This window comes from Pristis pectinata, chromosome 20, assembly GCF_009764475.1.
Source record: "Pristis pectinata isolate sPriPec2 chromosome 20, sPriPec2.1.pri, whole genome shotgun sequence".
Classification (NCBI taxonomy): Eukaryota; Metazoa; Chordata; class Chondrichthyes; order Rhinopristiformes; family Pristidae; genus Pristis; species Pristis pectinata.
In genome coordinates, this window is record NC_067424.1 from 24602035 (window position 1) to 24621949 (window position 19915).

At 36.4% G+C, this 19915-nt stretch overlaps 1 protein-coding gene across 1 annotated transcript in view; it reads right to left on the reverse strand.

Annotated features, from left to right (window-relative positions):
- The window catches only part of LOC127580759 (leucine-rich repeat-containing G-protein coupled receptor 6), a 235453-nt gene extending 217204 nt beyond the window's left edge, over positions 1–18249 (reverse strand). Inside the window, exon 1 of the mRNA XM_052034588.1 lies at positions 17975–18249. Coding sequence (XP_051890548.1) covers positions 17975–18186 — 212 coding nt within the window. The 5' untranslated portion in view covers positions 18187–18249. The remainder of the gene's footprint in view (positions 1–17974) is intronic.
- Between the last annotated feature and the right edge of the window lie 1666 nt (positions 18250–19915).

Below are 19915 nucleotides of genomic sequence, written 5' to 3' on the forward strand. Positions count from 1 at the left end.
CCAGCTGTGAGAATTACAATGGATTGATCTCAAATGAGGTGTAAGTGCACAATGCAATATCACAATCTGCTTATTAATCCCAACATCTTGGTTCATCCTTAAATGTTTCAATTGTTGTTGCTAACGTAGTAGTGGTATTTTATATCAAGACAACAAAATGTTTGTATGATGGTATCACAATGGAATTTCACCCTTTCTCTAGTTTAGACAGATCATTGTTGTCTATTTCCCAGCTATTTGAATTATTTTTCATTCAAGGATGAAATTCTAATGGATTGTTTAAGGACTGTAATAAAATAGCACCTTAGGGAAATTTTCATTACCAACTTTCAGTTTTTAGCATGAGAAATTTAGCATGATTTCATTACAGAAGACTGAATTATGATTCATTGGCAACTGTTGCCAAAATATATCTCAAGCATGTTCAGACCTGTCGATAGTGCTCCTTAGGAAAGAATATGCATCATATAAAGTCAATATCTGACTGAATAGAGGCATATAGCTGACAGCTGGATTTCAATGAAGCAGATGTTTCTTTTATACAAGGAAACTTTATGATGTGGTATTGAAAAAAACAGGAGCTGTCTAATACTGTTTTAATGTAAATCTTATATGTGCTTTCTTCTTAATGAAGCTTGGCTGAAGGATCCAGTGCCAAATGTCTTTGGTATTGAAGGAACGTAATTTCAGTTTACTGAATCCATCAAAACTCCACCCGCAATTATTTCAAGGAGATAAAGAACTTGTCCAAAGTTACTTTCACATGAGCACTGTTCTATTTTACTGCACCAGGTTTATTCAACAAGTGAATAAACTCATGACTTAAACACACTAAATATATATCTTACATTGAAAAATGCCTTTCCTACTGTTGTTGGTACTGTTTTGATATGGCAGGTGCTTAGTTGTTTGGCTTGTATACCACTAAGTTTTTTTAGAGTGATCTATCAAGGAACTGAAGAATGCCTTTTTATAGGTTTGCAACAAATCAATGGTCAATTTATTCAAGGCCTGCCACTAGGAAATTCAGCAGCATAGAACCCTGATTTGGGGGGGGGGGGGGGTGGGGGGGAGCGGAATCTGGGTGAGGGGTGGATGAATCATCACAAAGAGAAGTGCAGCAGTGGGAGGGAGGGTCAGGGACTTAGGACCATTGGATAAGTAGAGGGGTAGGACACAGGATGGGTAGAAGTATGAGGCCAGAAGATAGACAAAGAAGTTGGGACAAGAGTTGATGTAGGAACCAGGGCTAAGATCAGCTGCCCTGGATTGTACTGGAGAGAGGACTGACTATCTAGAGTGGAGGAAATGAATTGTTGGAGAAGAAAAAGAGGTAGTCAGGAGCAGAAATAATAATCAAGGGAGAAGGAAGTTGGTGGTCATGTTGGAGGGGAAGGTGCAGCGGGATTGCTTGGGTTGAAAGATCAGTGGATGGAGGAGTTTGATAAGGAAATTGGTGGATAGGGAGAGGTTACGTGGTCAGCAGGTTGGGGGAATGAGGGAAGTTTGCAAGCTTTGGGATAGTGTTGGGAATCACTATCAACATTGGGGGTGGGGAGTGCTGATTAACTGGGGAACCATTTGAGTGACAAAATTGCTTCAAGAGTTCCTTCATGAGGCTGGATTCTAGAGTGGATTCCACAGATTCCAACCTGCCCCAGAAGTTCCTGTTTAGGTCAAGTTGACTTCACAAACATCATGAAAACCTCTATCTGCACAATTGGCTCATGGACAGAGATGGCCTTACATGAGTGAATGAATATTATGTAAGTGGCTTTCGGGTAGCACCACACTAGAAGCCAGAGTGAATATCCAGGTTGTGTTCTGATGTATGCTGAACACAGAAGGAAAATCACAGACTATGCAATTCATATAAGTCCTTGGGTATCCAAAGTTTATTTTTCATTGAAAATGAAACAAATAATGCTCAAAAAATATGATGCCACATGATCCCATTTTTAGACAATCACATATTAGTTCATAAAATGTGGAGATGAATGGCAAATGATTTTGTTTTCTTACAGTTGCCATAATTGAAATGTTAGTATTTGGAAATTTACTCATTCATTTTTCATAAATCACTTGAACACTTTGTCAACAGCCGAGTATTGGTTTGTATTTGGTAATGGTACTTTTATGTGTTTTCAAATGCTAATTGTGTTTTATAGGTTTTTGTTGAATTGATAAAGGTTATATTGCCAATTTTTGTCAAATTGTTTTTGGTGAGATGGCCAACTGCTTTAAAATGAAGTTATTGCAACAGGATACTGGGATGCAGACACAGAACTGAGAAAAAAAGGATCAGATGATTACAAAGCAGCTGTACGTTCAGAAAGTGAAACCTCTCCTCCTTATGTAGGTAGTGACATTGTATAAGAGGCACCAAGGGTCGCATGGTTACAATCTATAAACCACTGGATGGGGAATATTGCATCTCTGCAAAACTCCACAGTAATTCATACTTCAATCATTTGTCCCTTTGTAAGATGTTGAAGCAGTGCGCTCAAGCAAACAGGATATTGATAATTTGCTTTCTACAACTATTACCATGTACTTGGATTAACATTACCATGAATGAAAAGCATAAAAGCTAAAGGCATCTCAAACTACAACAATTCTAACTCTAACTGCTAATGTCATGCTTGCACAGAAGTGAGACTGCCAATCTGCTTGTAGCCATCTCTGACATGGAGTGTCCTGTAAACCAAAACTTTTGTGAAAATATAACTCTTCCTGTGTTGTCAGTGGGCAGGCACTGGTGGGTGGATGTAGAGTACCTCTGGTGTAAAGAACTTTAAGTTCCTCCTCTAAATTTGCAGGGAGTTCCACAGAGGTACTCAAATGGCACCATGGCAACCATTGGGAAAAATATCTGTTCTTCACTGATTCGCACAATAGACTTTGAATACTTAAATAACAAATTTAAGGACTGGTCAATGGGGTGGAGTACACGAGGAAAACAGCAGAGGAATTTTATTTTTGACATTGTTATTAAGTTCTTCTTCCAGATAGTCCTTAACGATCGTGGAACCTTGGTATAAAAAATTGTTGCTAAGCTGCACAGTCTAACGTGCCTCTGCAGGTGCCAATGCACTTCTAGATTACTATTTTAAAATATAATTTTCACTAATTTAATATCATTACTCACAAAGAGAGAACTTTTTTGTTAAAAATGCTGCTTTGTGCTGAAAATTCATTTACATTTCATTTGTAAAATTGGACTAGAGCTTGCAGGTGCGTGTTAGCGATTCTGAATAGAGTCATTGGAGCCACAGTATGTCAGAGTTCCATGAATCCGCTGTTAACACCGAAGGTCTATGCTTGCTGACAGATCTGAGATACCAAATCTATCAGTTCACTCTATTCATTTGCTGAGATTCCCTTTCGTTACTCTCAGAAATTGCCTCTTGGATCCTGTGAGAGCCTTGGCCTCCTTGATTTCAATGGGAATTGTGAAGCTTCAGATTTGGAAGAAAAACAGAAGGTAAATCACATTTATATAATTAGCTAGTTACATACCCACTTCACTTTTAAACATATCTCTGAAAGACATTTGAAAATCATTCACTAAGGAGTGAGTGTCATCACCTATAAATGCTCTGAGGGGTTTGAACTTCCTCAGTGCACCAGCAGAAGCCTTGTTACCACTGAGACCTTGCTGCTGGAGTGTAGGATGCTACAGACCAGTGAGACAAGCTTTCTTCATCCAAACCAGGTAAGAATGGACACAAAGCTTTTGTAGGCAGTGATTTTGGGCGGAAAGATCAGCCCAATGAAATTGTACCATAAGTGGTCAAAGAAAATTCCCCAATAGGGAATAATTGTTTCATTATATTGTCTGACTAGAGTGACTTGTTAAAGACTGTAAGTTGGTTCTTGCAATCAACAGAGAAAATTGTCAGCTCACAGAAGACAGCTTAAAAATAGAGTATCTAATCCTAACCCTGCTGATTCTCCCAGTGGTAATTTTCAAAAACTGCTGGGAGCACTCTGCGTGTTGAGGCTCCACATGTGAATAAGGCCTTCCGTGTCATATGGGACATCACATTTAGTGGCCAAGTCAAAGCCCACCCACTCATTGAATAAGAGAGCTTGACAGGTGCCAAAACCACATCCCTGATCCATTGAAGTGTTAAGCACCTGCAAACTTTACTCATCCTAACGTCATGAAAAAAAGTCAAACTCCTTTTAAAAAAGACACATATCCAAGCCACCTAGTGATTTAGAATAAAGGATCAGAAAAAAATCAGAGATTTTATGAAACAATAACCTACACAACAATATGTTCAAATCATTAGACATGTTTCTGAAGTCATTCAACTTCCTTCAAATTTGGATGAGGAGAGTCCTTGAACCTCCCTGGAAATGATACAGATATCATGTACATGATATAAGTGTAAGGGCATAGCCTAAAATCATTTCTGGCAGCTAATTGACAGGCTAAGTTTCAATGACACCAGACACTCAAAAGGGTTAATCAAATTCCTTGCTGCAGGCCTCTCCAGCTCCAGATTCAATGAGCAGCACAATCTGCTACCCAGCAATGAATTATTGGAAACGACTTTGAGAGTTTTGCCTTTTGAATGCAGGGGAATCCCAAAGTAGCTGTCAATTCCATGGGGTAATTATGATGCATGAAGACTGTTGACAGATTTAACGTTATCCCAAAAATTCTAGACCTTAATGTTTGAAGTTATGGAAATGAATTTTAGCAAAGATGTTAGCTGGAACCTAACCAATGCAATTACATGTGCATTTTGAATGCAATTTTATTTTGCTTGAAGTGTAAATTCTATCCCTAATATACAAGATCTATTTTCCCATTTAAAGTGTTAACTCACTAATTTAACATTGCTTCTATCCTTCCATCTCAGACTTTTACACGTAAAACAAAAGAATTGAAATCCTGGAATTATGGGAGCATGACCCAAATGCAACAAGGTATCAGCAAAACTGGGCAGCTGTCAAATTTTTCATGATATATTTTCAAAAGGGTGAAAGACAAATACATTTCACACTTTTGTCAAATACACTTGAATGAAGTTTTTCTTACGTTTGTTTTTAAATCATATCTCCACTCACCTTTAATAGAAGTTTTACATTTTCTGTAATTATAGAGAAGAATCAAGAATCTAAATGAAACCGTAAACAACTGAAATTGATATAAATGCAAAAAAAGAGTTCAAGTGGTTCTTGAGTTTTATTAGTGGTAATTAATGTTTTGGAAGCTTCTTGAATCCCAGGAATTATCTTTTTAATCATTGCGATAAATCTAGTCCTAATCCTATAAATTGACGTGACATATGGCAAACTTATTTTTGGATGATGTCTATCAGTACTTTGCCTGAAGTTTCAATATGACCTAATTATAATTGGGTGCGATTAATCTTGCAATTTGATGGAACTATTGCAAACACTTAATGAGACATCTATGAAGATACTTTCAATGAGTTACTGTTGGAATAATGAACCTTTAGTTTAGTACATTTTAGAAAAATTATTCCAAAAATTTCAAATGCAGTTATTGGGATTTTTATTATTGGTATTCATGCAGAATATTGGTTACTTTTCATTTCCATTTCTTGTATATTTGCAGCAGCATTAGAAGTAAGCTTGCTGAGAAACCAATTGTAATTTAACTAAACCAATGTTTCAGAGACCTCCTCCACAGAAAGCGATAAATGAACAGAATGAAAATGATTTTCTTACACAAGAAAGTGATCAATCTTTACTTCAGCCTCGAGTAAACTCTGCAATGCCAGTATTAAGCACCTCAGGCCACTATGGGACACAGAAATGGCTAGACATTAGTTGCTGGTTTTAGTTCTCTATTAATAAGCTAAAATTGAGGTACTTCTTGACGTGACAAAAACATGAGGAAATTAAAATATTTCCACATTTTTGTACACTGTGCATCCTTGTTACCTCTACAATTGTTTAATTGGATAAAGCAGGAAAGGCGCAGCAAAATTAACACATTTAGTCTTGAGGCCAAACTTGAGTAACTACCTTCATTTTTCTGAATGTATTCCTGCTTTCCTCTAAAACGACATGATAAAATTCCTGAAACAATGTTTATTAGCTCAGATAACTAAAAAGAATAATAATATTTGAAATTTGTATAGTACAACCCTACCAAACTCATCAGTGAGCCAACAAATTATTTCCAGCTTTAGGTACTTAAAAGGATATTGATGAGATTTCCTGGAATAAAGCTAACACAGAAATTTAAGATTTTAATTAATGTAGGACTTCAGGTTGATTTGGATTTCAGCACATGATCTATGTCAAATATACTAAGAAATAAAGACTTGCAGTTATAATATGCCTTTCATGTCATTCTGAAACATCTTATACTCAATGAAATATTTTTGAAGTGTAGTTGCTGTTGCTATTCAAGAAATGCAGCAGCTAATGCTACACAGCAAAGCGATAGTGCCAAGATAGCTGTTTTTCAGTGATGCTAATTCAAAAATAGATAATGACCTAGATATCAGGGATAACTCTACTAGTTAGAAAATAAACATGTTTCAAGTATGGTTGACATCGAAACACGTTCAGTTTCTAACTTTTCCTAATTTTGATGAAAGAACGTTGTCCTAAATTATTAACTCTGTTCCTCTCTTCACAGATGCTGTGTGATCCTCTTGAGTATTTATGGTCTTTCCTGCCTTTACTTGTCACCAGAACTTACTGATTGAGGAGCAGGAGTGCTGCCAATTTAGCCTCAACTGACACTATATAATAGAATGTTTGTTACCTTTGATTTCTACTTGTGTAAAGGCAATAACTAAAACGAATCCAACCAAGCTCTTTAACCGAAGCACAGAATTAATTGGTATGAGTGTGAAGAATTAAGATATTTAAAAAGATATAGATATGTAGGATTTATGCCATTCAAAAATCATTTATACCAAGACTGCAACGCAATATTAAGAACATGTGCTTCAAATTGGACAATACACAATACACAATGAGCTCTCACAATACACACCAAAGTTTATTTCACAGAACTAATTTGAATGCATTGTATTTTGCACAGCAATAAATCAGAAATTGGACAGACATTGGCCAATGTATTGATCCCACTGATTTAAATGAGTTTGTTAATACATCAACAGATTATTGTTATAGAGGTGCTTGCTAGTGGTAGGGTTTAATATTTACCTCCTCTCAATTTTAATTACCTAAATTACAACAAACATCTCTTTAGCTTTGTTTAATTGTTTAAAATAAAACCTATTTTGAGAGGTATAGATAACAAACTGCAAACATGTCCTAATGTCATCTGGTTTCAAAGAGTATTTAAGAACTAGTTTGCAGATTTCACCATCTCACAATCAATGGATTGAAATAAGTTGAGGGGATACTTAAGAATTCATTGTTATTTTGCTGCAATGTGTTCTATATACAATGAGTCCACATTAACTTCCTGAACTCTATTATTATCTGTTTACTCACTTACAGATACGATACTGTAAAGGTTAATAATATAACCACGTACTACAGTCTAAATCAAATCCATGCTCTCATGAGTCATATGAGGATATCAATATGTGAATAATTTAAATTTATGGCATGTATAGGAGGTAATCTAATGGCAAAATGTCTTTGTTGTGGTAGTAATAATGATTTCCTACTGCCTTGATTAATCACTTTCATAGACTAGGGAAAATTTTCACACAGAATTACCTTTTCAGAGATGTGGTTTCCTATATTTTGTTTCCTAGTTATGATAATGGCTGATACATTAATTCAGTATTAATTGCATAAATTTTAGTTCATAGCAGAAGATGGCAACCTATACATCATCAGGTGAAGGTCTCCAGAATGTGCTGAAAACATGCAGCCATCAGCAAACAAACATTCTTGTTTAATTTGTTTGGACAGCACAGCTGATGCTTGTAGTCTTGATGGATTGAACAGATTCCTTGTTATATGTATATCCAGGTTCATGTCCTACATGAACATCTATAGTTGCACCATATAAGATTGCTGCATTAAGAATGAAAACAGAAGAGACTTTCTTCTCATCATTCAAAATACCTCAGGCAACATCTAGTCACTACAAACTCTGCCATGCATACTGTCATGCTGTTACTTTAGAATGGGCAAACACTGGAGTACATACCACAACAGACAACTGAACATTTGGTCACAGAGGTTGGTTTTCAGGAACATTTTACAGGTTAAGAGAGAGAAAGAGGAATATTTAGAGCTTAGGAAGGAAATTCCAAAGCTTAAAACTTTCGAAACCCAAGACATAGTCACCTATGGTGGAGGGATTCTAAATGAGGCAAGAGTTAAGGCAGATCGTGAAATGTTGCAGGTAAAAAAAGTGGGGAGATATGCAGCCATGGAGTGATTTGAAAACAAGGATGAACATTTTGAAATTGAGGTGTTGCTTAACATGGAGCCAATGTAGCTCAGTGAGTACTGAGGTCATGGGTAAATATGACATGGGGTATATTCAGATGTCATCAGGAGCTTGTGGAGTCAGCGACAGGGCCATATGTGGTTCGGGACATGTGGGTATCACAGGATGGACTTCAGGGAACTGTGGCTTTTGAGGAATCAAAGGATCAGGCCATTGGATAATTGGCAAGTCAGTGAAGGGGTCAATAATATGAGTTGGGGGGGGGGTAGAGGTTCCCAAAAGATATGTTAGTTTTGGGGCATGTCAATGGGGTTGCAGTCCAGAGCAGGGCTAGAGGAACCTAGTTGTCCTGAGAGTGACCATGATGAAATTGCTACAGAAACATTATCAGGAGCAGGAGTAGATCAATCAGGTCCTCAAGTCTACTCTGCCATTTAACAAGATCGTGGTTAATCTGAGTGTAATGTCAACTCTGGATTCCTGCCTATCCATGTTAACCTTTCACTCCTGTCCTTACCAAATATCTATTGAACTCTGCCCTAAAAATATAACACTGTTTCCACTGCCCTTTGAGGAAACGAGCTTCAAAGACTTATGTCCTACTGAAAGAAAAAATGTGGATTAATTAACCTAGAAGTGCTCCAATAAGATTTTGTTTAAATCCAAAAGAATAATATTAAAATAAATGTTAAATGTAAAAACTCCAAATAATTAATAAGTTTTGAAGACCGCCAAATTTTACAATGAATATCATGATAGAAAGGACTGAGCCCCATTAATCATAAACCAAAAATGTTGCAAATTATAACATGTGATAAAGATGCATGGCACCAACTGTGTGTGGTGTAACTATAATTATGTGTTTAAACCAGATAAGTTAATAAAAATGAACACATTTTTATCACTTACCTATTGTGTTTGTCATAAGCTAGTCTTATTCTGCCCCATTAAATTCCTGTGACATTTTGTTTTGTAAACTGATAAAAATGCAAATTGGATTTAGCACTGTGCCCTCAATAGGGCATCTGGATTCAAGTAAACAGGGAAGACTGCATGTGTGTAACTGATCCCACTGAAGGATTATGAAATTAACAACAGTGGATCTGAATAAGGAAGTACAAGTTAAAATGGTAAATTTATTTATCGAATTAGTTGAAGAAAGAAAAATAAAATGAGGAAAAAGCTAAAAGAAAATAAAGATACAGAAAATGAATATTCAAACTATCATAGAAACTGGATATTATAAAAATAAATTTTCAGTGCCAGAGAGACTTTCTGGTAATAATTACGTTTACTACATACATAGTTGTCAACATTTCCCTTTGCCTTAAGTGACAATGGTAATTACATAGAAATAACTGCGAACGCCATAAACTTTGCTATTAGTTTGGGTGTACTTTTTAGACCAACATATCAACCAATATCTGAAGAAAGTATGTGTGGACTATTACTCACTAGTAGTGAAACTACATTAATGCAGTAAAGCATTTTGGTTATCCTGCTATACTGAAAGGTAGATTGTCCTAGTTGTTTGACATTAGTCCAGAATTGAGGCTTACTTCACATTATGTAGAAAGTCAAGAGCACTAACAAGCTGTATTTTACTATCCTTGCAATATGAACATTGAAGTAAGATAATCAATGATCAGCTCCATTTTATTGAATGTGTCCCTTGATTCTATGTTGTGAGGATGATGACCTACAAATGTTGGCACTTTATGAAGAACTGGTGGTTGGCTGAAAGTAGCAAGATGCTGTAAGAGCACACTAAAGATTGAGATAGAGAATATCTGCATAAATTTATTCATCTATGTCAGCTATGAATTTATTCAAATTCCACAAATTCCTGTTTCCTTCATTGCTGTCAACACCATCTGCAAGTACCAGGAAGAAGATCTCAGTGCTATTAATGACATTGAGTAAGTTGAATGACTCTGAGGCTATATACTGTATATGAAGTGAAAGGACATTGAATTGACAACTGCTAGACATCCTGTACTTTATTTTTTCATAGCCCTGTTTACCACTTGAAAGGGAAACAAAATATTTCTCAAAACTCCCTTACTAATTATTTATCCACATGAGAATCATCCTTGAATAAGAGTGTAATTTTTTTTTGCTCCTATTATTGGCTCTCCCTTAAATAAATTTCATTTAATCTCTAACATTAAATTAACAATACTGAGATTAACCTGATAATGCATTTATTGTTTAATACACCCAAGACTGCATTTGGTACATTACTAAATTCAGTGCTGTTCCAAATATTTATAGAGAATCTCAATAAAATAATTAAAAATGAAATATTCATCAAGAGTTTGATCTATCCATACATTCCAAACATGTGTGGACAAGGAAAGGATTCAGACAAAAGAGGCCCAATTCTAAAACATGTATAGTGATTAAGCAGATAAAATGGAATGGATTACTGGGAAGTGATAAATATTGCCACTAAGAAAAATAAGTATAATTTTTGATAATTATATGCTACTTAGGATAATGGGCTATGATAAAGCTTTGTGTAAAATATTCCTATAAACAAGGAATGTGTTGCTACAACATAGTGTGTCGTCTGTAATGCCAGAAAAAATATTTAAATATAATGTATGTATAGGGAACAATACTTCAAAGGAAGTCATTTTGATATTCATTATTGAGAGACCACACATGAAACATTCTGACCCTTACTATTTTCCAAAACATTAAGGCATAAAAGGAAAATATGAAGTATTTCAGATTTTTAATCATTAACATGGGATAAAGAAGCAAAATCCACTGTTATTCAGGGAAAGGAGTTGGGGGAATAGATTATAGAGCTATTCCAAAGTATTCTTGAATAAAGAAATCATTATATATGGAGGAATAAATTAGAAATTAAATAGTATGTTGTGCAAAATCCACCAGTACACCAGAAAATGGAACTGTAATTAAAAATAATTACAATTAGAAACAAACACTTCCATTGAGTAACTGAGATATGGAATAGACTGCCATCTAGTGCATTAAATACTGATTCAGTTAAATCGTTCAACAATAAGAAATGGATCAATTTATGATCCTGCAAAATTCTGGGCAACTTGAATTAGTTTGGATTAAATAAAAAAAGTTAGATTGGATCCAGGCATATGTAGGGCCTGGATGATTGGGTGGTTTAAGATTGTGGATTTGTCTAGACTTAATTTTCACTGTGTGGATGTTCCCCAACACTTGTTTGCTATGCCTCAGTCAAATTTCAAGGAACAGGTGGGCAGCCTGTTTCTTCACCTACATGCTGCAAGCACATGCCCAGAAATGACATACCTTTAAATTTGCCTCACCCCACCCTCACAAACCCATAACTTGAAAAGACAATAGAAAGGAGCAATGCAACAGCACGTTAATGCAATGCTCTTCCAAAATAATGCATCAACACTACACTAGTAAAGGCCTTGAATCCTGTAAGTCAGGCAGCTATGGAACAAGGATGCCTGTGTAGGGACATCAAACTGCTCCAATCTTCCTTAATGCCCTAGGAGGAATGAAATAGGTTGAATTTGCAGCTAAAGAAATGAGTATTCAATTACAATACCAAGTTTCAGAATTTGCACTGCCAAGTTTTTCTCCCCCCTGAAGAATAGAGTCTGTATTTGCTTCACTCTAATGCAGACTTGGCAGTGTAAGCAAAGGCTTAGATTATGAATGATATGGAGCACATTTATTATAGGTTATTAACACATCAGCATATGTTTAGCACATGGCAAAGTGCTAAACTTGATAACAGGTTGCTAGCACCTAAATAAAGGCACACCTTTGAGCTCATTATTGAAGTGATGTTCCTTTTTGTTTAGCGTGCATTTTCCAAGCCTGTGTTCAGTTGCAGTCACAATAATGAAGGAATTCTCTGATGCTGAGCCAAACCGTATTCTTATCCGAGATTCACAGCAAATCCAAACATTTATCTATCACTATCCTTAATCTAAAATATATTTTACCAATTGGAGTTATCTTCTAAATTGTGAATAAAATTCAAAGAATGTAGCTGAGTTTAACTTTTTATGTAATGCACAGACTTTTGGAACATCAAAGGAAACATCTTCAAAAAGGTCTGCTTTTAAAAAACAATCGCAGCACAAATTCTTGGGCATGTTCTGCTTATGTTTTTGGTGCACAGCAAATTAGTTGGTATGATCAAATTCAATATAATGATGGACATTGATACCCATTATGTTAGCAATTGTTGCAAACTAACAGGCTAAGGGAAATCAAGCTTGCCAGCTCCAAGCTCGATTAAAAATAAGAAATCAGAATTTCCGTTTTTGCAAAATATTTAATAACCATGATTTCTAAAATAACATTTCAAATGTAAACCTTTTATATAACTGATTTGTTTCAAAGTATTAGTTTTCAAAGCCTTGTAGTGAAATTATAAAGACCCCCACTTAATTAGTCTAAAACAAGAATTTTCAGTAAAGCTATCGAACAGTATTGTTACAAGGTAAGTTTAATTGTTTTTTTAATTAAATGTCATAATTTATCTTAAATCCAGTCAACCAATCTTCCCCATTACACCCTATCCCCGTTGTTACCATCCAACAGAGTTGGTTCTGATTTGCTAAACATAAGCAGTACTACAAATACCTTCCATCTTGTTAATGACTGATCATTGAATTTGATCCACCCCCAATCAGGGTATACACAACATACATGCTGATTCCAATCCAAATGTTGATAATAGGAGAACAAAATGATCTTGTCAGTCATTTGTTAAAGTTTTAAAATTTGTTAAACTTTGTTCCTACATATTCAATAAACATTTTAATGAATGTATACACCTGGCCATGGCTTTATTAAGCCAATTACATTTTGTTAGCTTTTAATCATCCACATAATGAAGGAAAGTGTTGTCAACCAACTGTGTGATCAATCTTTTTATCAATACTCCAATGACCAATGTTCAATTTGAGTTCTACCAGAATTATCTCATTCCGAACCACTTTACATCTTTGCCCAAAACAATGGTAAAAGAAACTGAATTTCAGAGTAGAGATGAGAGCAACTTCCTTGATATCAACTTAACCAATTAACTAAGTCTGCCAGTGGGGAGAACATTTTTCACCAACAGGAGTAATCACCAGCACAATGAAAGAGGACTGTGTTTGTTGGAAGCCTGTCAGCAAAGGCCCAGAATAGTGCTGCAGAAAATATCAAGGAGAAAATGTCTTTGGATCAACCATCTTCAACTACTTCACCAATGAACTTTTCTTCACATGGGGATGTTCACTGATAATTGTACAGTATTTTCACCTACATCTTTCCAAATACTAAAACCATCTTGAAAACTATTCAAGCAGGGCTGCTAAATGGGCTAAATTAGCCAATGGCCAACTCTAATACGAGAGAGCAGAACAATTTGCTCTTGACATTCTTATCTTATATTTAAAATGACACAGAAAGAGGCAACTTGGGTCAATCAGATCCATGCCAACTCCCAGGAGAGCAATCTCATCAATACCCCTTCTCCTTATTTCCTTATCCCCCTGCAATTTACCTTTCCTCACACATGCTCACCAACTCCCATTTGATTTTTTTTTACCATTAATGTATACCAAGTAATAATTTACAGTAGCCAATTAACCTACTAGCATGTCTTTGGGATGTGGGAGGAACCAGAGCATGCAGAAGAAACTCATGTAGGGAGACTGTGCAAATTCTGTGTAACAGCACATGAGGTCCCTGAGCTAAGAAGCAGCAGCACTAACAGATATACCACCATATTACCCTTCAATAGCATTATCATTGTCAAATCCCCTACCTTCATCCTCTTTTGGATCATCAGTGGCCAAAATACATAAACACTGGTTATAAATGCAGCTTGGTAGCAGGGTATTCGCTGTGAGTAACATGTTCTGATTCTCCAAATGCTTTCTTTCATTTACAAGGTATAGGCTAAATTTATGATGAAATATTCCCCACATGTTTGGATAAATGCATCCCAATCAATCATTTCGAATTTCACTGCCATCCAGGACAAAACTTCCTGCTTGGTTGACACCTAATCCAACACAAATATTAATTCCCTCACCATTTATTCATTGTGGCTGCAGTGTGCACCATCTATAAGATGCACTGCAACACTTTGCCAAGGTCTATTCAAGTACACCTCATAAGTACACAACCTCAAATGCCTACAGGGGTATCAGTGCATGGACTACCATGTTCTACAAACTCCCTTCTGAATACCTAATTTGGACATATATCATGAACCCTTCATTGTTGCTGAGTCAAAATCCTAACTAAGAGCATTGTGGTGGAACCTTCAGCATGTGTATTGCCATGGTTCAAGAATGGAACTCACTACTATCTGTTCAATGGCAACCAGGCATGAGCAATAACTGACTTTGCCAGCAAAGGTCACATCCCAGGAATGAATAAGAAACAGTAGAAGACCACCTTTTCCTTTACTTAATCTGATCCAGACTATCAGGTATTCCAATTTTAGTAACAATTAGCATCATTGCAAACCCAAGACCAATGCACTTCAACACAATCTGCATGTGCTATCTGGTACACATCATTATGTTTGATGGTAGATAACGATTGAATTTAATGACTACTATAAATACATTTAGACATTTGTGATGACATTTGATTGTGTTAGTTTACATACTTTAAATCAGTGTTTATTAAAACATGTTAATGGTGCATAGCTCAAATTAAGTGAACAGTTCTTCAAGAGATGAAAGGTACTTGTAACACTGCACGTGTTTACGGCATCAGGAATGACCTACTGTTGGTCGGTGGCAGTGGTGTTGGTGATGGTGTGTCTTGGGAAAGGTAGGTGTTGCCACATTTCTGAGATAGAATAGTATTTAGTTATGTGCCATGAGAAGCACACTTTTGAACAACACTGCTCAATAAATGTTCAGTGTTGTTTTATTTTCGAGCATCGTATTCAATTATGAAGGGCTCTTTATCATTTCACTCTAACATTTTGAAAATTAATACCTTGAAACAAACCAGTCTAATAAAAAGATTTACATTTGAAAGCTTAAATGGGAAATCAAGATTATTTTAATTTGCAATGAACAGAGGTTCTGATCTTGATTTAATATTATAAACAAAATACAGATTTTAAACACTTTCTGTAAATGAAAAATATCAAAGACGCAGGTGAGCTAGACTGTGTCAGTGCCTGAAGCCTAAAACCACTGATTGATAAGATGTGCGTGTGGTACCAAAGACGATTCCACTGCTGTCTGTACACTTCCAGGAATTTCAAAGAGTATTCCCAAATATAAATTACAGCTATACATCTTCACTGATCTTCCTAGGCAAGCGTCCAGCTTTCTGACGGCCTCAGGCTGATTTATTCGCTTCCGTGCAAAAACGCAGAAAATGTTTATTTAGTATGTAAATCGACGAAGCCGTCGTGTAAAAAGTGTAAGCATGAATGAGAAAGTTATAGATTCTTGTCAGTCTAGATAAATTTATCAAGATTCTAAACTATCTATGTCACAACTACAATGAAATGACGCCTTCACATAATTGAGAGCGTAATTGCTCAGTTTTAACTGTATAGCTTCTGCTTAATTTTCACTGGTACACAACGAATTGTGAAATTAATTCAATTTTAGAATATTTTGTTGTATGAAAAATATAAAATTCATCACTGCTCTACACTGAATCTAAGGGGGTTAAAGTTGTTCTTTTAATTACTTGAGGAAATGTTAGACTTCCGAACCTGAGATCTATTTCAATCTCTTCCTGGCAGGTATTACTTTCCCCTGTTTGGTATTTCCATTTGTTAATCTTTAGTCGGTTTAATTTATTCTGGGTGTTCCATACCTTTGATCAACCCGCTGTAAAACAGCAAACATAGGATGAAACTGCTCCCAGAAGACAACCAGCAAAATCTACTCGCAAAGACCAACAGAAGACAACCCCAGAAGACCATATTCGCAATAAAGTTGTTCGGACATCTGCTGCACCTAAACGATGTGGACCAAGACTATAAAGTAACCCTTTGAGTTCAAGGAGACGGAAATTTGCTCAGATCAGTTATAACAGCAAGACTGAAGCACAATTAATTATCACTTTGTCATCAGTTTTCGAAAATACATTGTACCAATGTGATTTAACTGTTAATGAAAATAACAGCCCATTGCCAACGTCAAGAAGGCAGGCGCTCAGTGAAATTGGGAGGATCACTCTGAGATAATTCTCAATATACGTTTGGGATTTAGATCACTGCTTATAAGTTATGCAAAGAGCCGGATTAATATTCCTGGCAGGTGCAACGTTAATGGACATTTATAAAAGCGTTCTGATGTGCTGTGTATTTCTGAGCATGTCAGTGTGCTGCTGCAGCCTGTCTGTCTTTCATATAAAGTTTCAGCTATTTAAAATTCTAAGCACAGGGCGGAAATTATCCTCCTTTCCCTTTTAACCAACCGACGGAAGCAAGTAATTACTTTTTTTGGAAACCATTTTTGGCACAGGACACTCGTTTCCCTTCGTGACAATGAAACAAGTAATGTACAATTTACTTTCAACAGTAATGTGTTTTGTGGCAACAAACGGCTACAACTGTATACTATTCCCCTGTGCAAAAGGTCCCTCAGTATATCACATCCAAAAAAGGGTGAAGCAAATCTCCCAGCAAATCGAGCGTGCATTCTGGCAGCTGTGAGCCACAGCACACAGGAATTGTGTTCAATCAATAACTTCTTCACTCAGTACCCGACAAACATAACTTATCTGATATCTTATTTACATGTCTTACTCCACCACAGTTATTGACTAACTATCAATAGCCTCGGTCATGGAAACTATCTCTAATATGGTCCAGATATTCAATACTAGTCTCAATGAACACCATTAATCCAAGTAGGATATACACGCGAAAAATTCCTACGGATTACATGAGATGCTTCTAAGCCTTTCGTTAGTTAATACCCTGATACGATGATTTCGATCTTGAGATAATCAGAAAGAAATTCTGATTATGAGTTGTTTTCAACAAATAATATTTGCAAGACGCAAATCCTCTTTGATGTGCTAACTAGAAAAAATAAAATCATAAAAGGAGGTCATTCAGCCCATCATTTCAACGTTTACTCTTCAAAATTGTTATTCATTTAGTTGCACTGCCCAGCTCTTCTCTCCATAGCCCTGAAAATGTTTCCTTTACAAACGTGCGTCCAATTCCCACTTTGAATGGCACGATTCAACCTGCTCAGACCCTCGTTTGGGTCAGTGCATGCCATCATCATATATCTGTGCAGTAGTTCACACGTACGCCATCACCACATTTAATGCCTTGATTATTTCCCTGTCATATTAGGGACAACACGCAATAGTATATTTTTCTCTGGACTGTGGCTTGGTATAAGTAGTGATTGGCGCTGTGGGAATAGCTGTTAATTGAAAAAAAGCATCTCTCAATTGACGTATGCAGCTTCGCAAATGTGAACAATTACTTTCTCCGATATGTTTAGGTTTTTTTTATATCAAGTTCTCCGTTGGGGCACTTGGGGTCGGGGGTAAGATTGAAACCGCAAAAGAATTGGTTGTTCTACTCTAATGCGTATATCACAGCAGCCGTCCCCATGCACTTACAGGTAAGACGTCAACGGGCTTAGGTTCTCCGGTATCGTCGCAAGCCCGAGTTCTGAACAATCGACCCACAGCAGAATGCCATCTTCCTCACAGTGGCACAGAGATGGGCATGAAGGACCCGTTGGTGCTTGGCTCGCACATTCATACACAAAGGCAGCGAGGATAAGCACCGAGTAGGGCAAGAACATTCTCCTGTGATCTGATGGAAGCATTTGGAGGGTCAGCGCAGATGTCAGTTTCAGCAACACACGTGTGTAGATGCAGATCTCTGCAAACTTCACTCTGCTCTCGCTGCCACCGCATTTACCTATTGTAGCTCAGGGCAAATACACACTTCCCTTATTGGCTGGCGTCGCGGAGTGAAGTTGAATGATTGATCGTTGTGGGTGGAGCTACAATTTCTCCAGCGCATGGGATGATTCCTTGATAGGTTGCTTCGCCAATACTTCATTTATAGTTGCGTTCCAAATACTTCATTTTCATTTATTTATCCTTGCAAAAATGCTCGTCATCAGTTAAATCAGCTGCAGTCTCTTTAGTTGCTGATTTCATTGCATATTGTAATGGTAACGTGTTAACTGGTACATTTTCACTGCATATTTTATTGCATGTGAGAATCTGGAAAATTAGATTTAAATTATTATTGGAAAATCTTTTCACAAATGAATACATGAGCTCAAGAAGTATTAAGTGTAGCGATTGCACAGTGCAGTCCACAGATACAAAACTGTATTGAAAAAAACAGAAGTTAAACATTAATCGTGCGAATGAATATACTTCGAAACTGTACGATTCAATTGGTGTATTACCGCATGAATGGCGCCGAAACATAAATACTGTAATAGCTAACAATTAGAAACTTGCTGATAAGAATCACCCTTATGAAGCGACTGGGTTTAGAAAGAGTGCAATTTCTCACTGCTAATAGCCTTATTCTCAGCATTCAAATCCTCAGTCGGAAATGTCAGGACTGATCAGAATGCGAAAGTATACGCCAACGCTCTACTTTCTGTATTTTCATTAATCTTTACGTGGAGACACTGAAATTATTGCATAGATTTAAAACCCTAATTTGCCCCCCTAAACTTAATACAGCGCGCAAGGTTTGAAACAATGAAACTGAGAGCAGCCTTTCACAACTAAGTGGTATTGGCGCCTATTTAATTATATAGTACAGAGATATGGAATAGTGACCAAAACCATACACACACACACACACACACACACACACAAACACATTTATGTCCTCCCACATTTATTCCCTGTCCGTCTACATTTCTATTCCCTTGTTTCTCTTTTATATTGGATTTGTTCTAGATGCATCTTTTTATTCCTCTCTAATGCTGCCACCACAAAAAACTGTTAAGTATCTTTGTTTTACAAAAAATATTATTTTCAGGGGCTATTAGATTTTAATTTTAGACGGAAATTGGTGACGGGATGAAAGAGAAATACCACCACTTTAGTATTAAACAAGTATGACTTTTCCTTCAAGAAGGAAATGCTCTATTCAACATACCTGTAGAATGTTTCTACATTGCAATATTTCAAGAATACTGCATTAAGTATGAGGTGTATCAGGATGTTCTGAGATTGTTAAATAAGTTCTTTCTTCGTTTTACATACCCAGATGAGTTCTAAACCAAAATATTATTTATGTTGAAGTCTTAAGTAAGAGTAAGTAAGCATCTGAAGAAGGAATATGATTATTTGCATCACCTAAATGTAGAATGGTGGATATAAACTAATATTATGTAATATCACAGCGAAAGAGTGAGCTGGTGGCATTGAATGAGGGAATGAATGATGTAGATGGGCAGTGAAGCATGGAAACAATGGCAAAGATACCAAACTATAGATAATAATGGAGGCACTTCATTAAAGAAGAGAGTTGGGGGCAACAGGATTTAGCGGATGAAATCAGTAAAACTTTGATGGAGA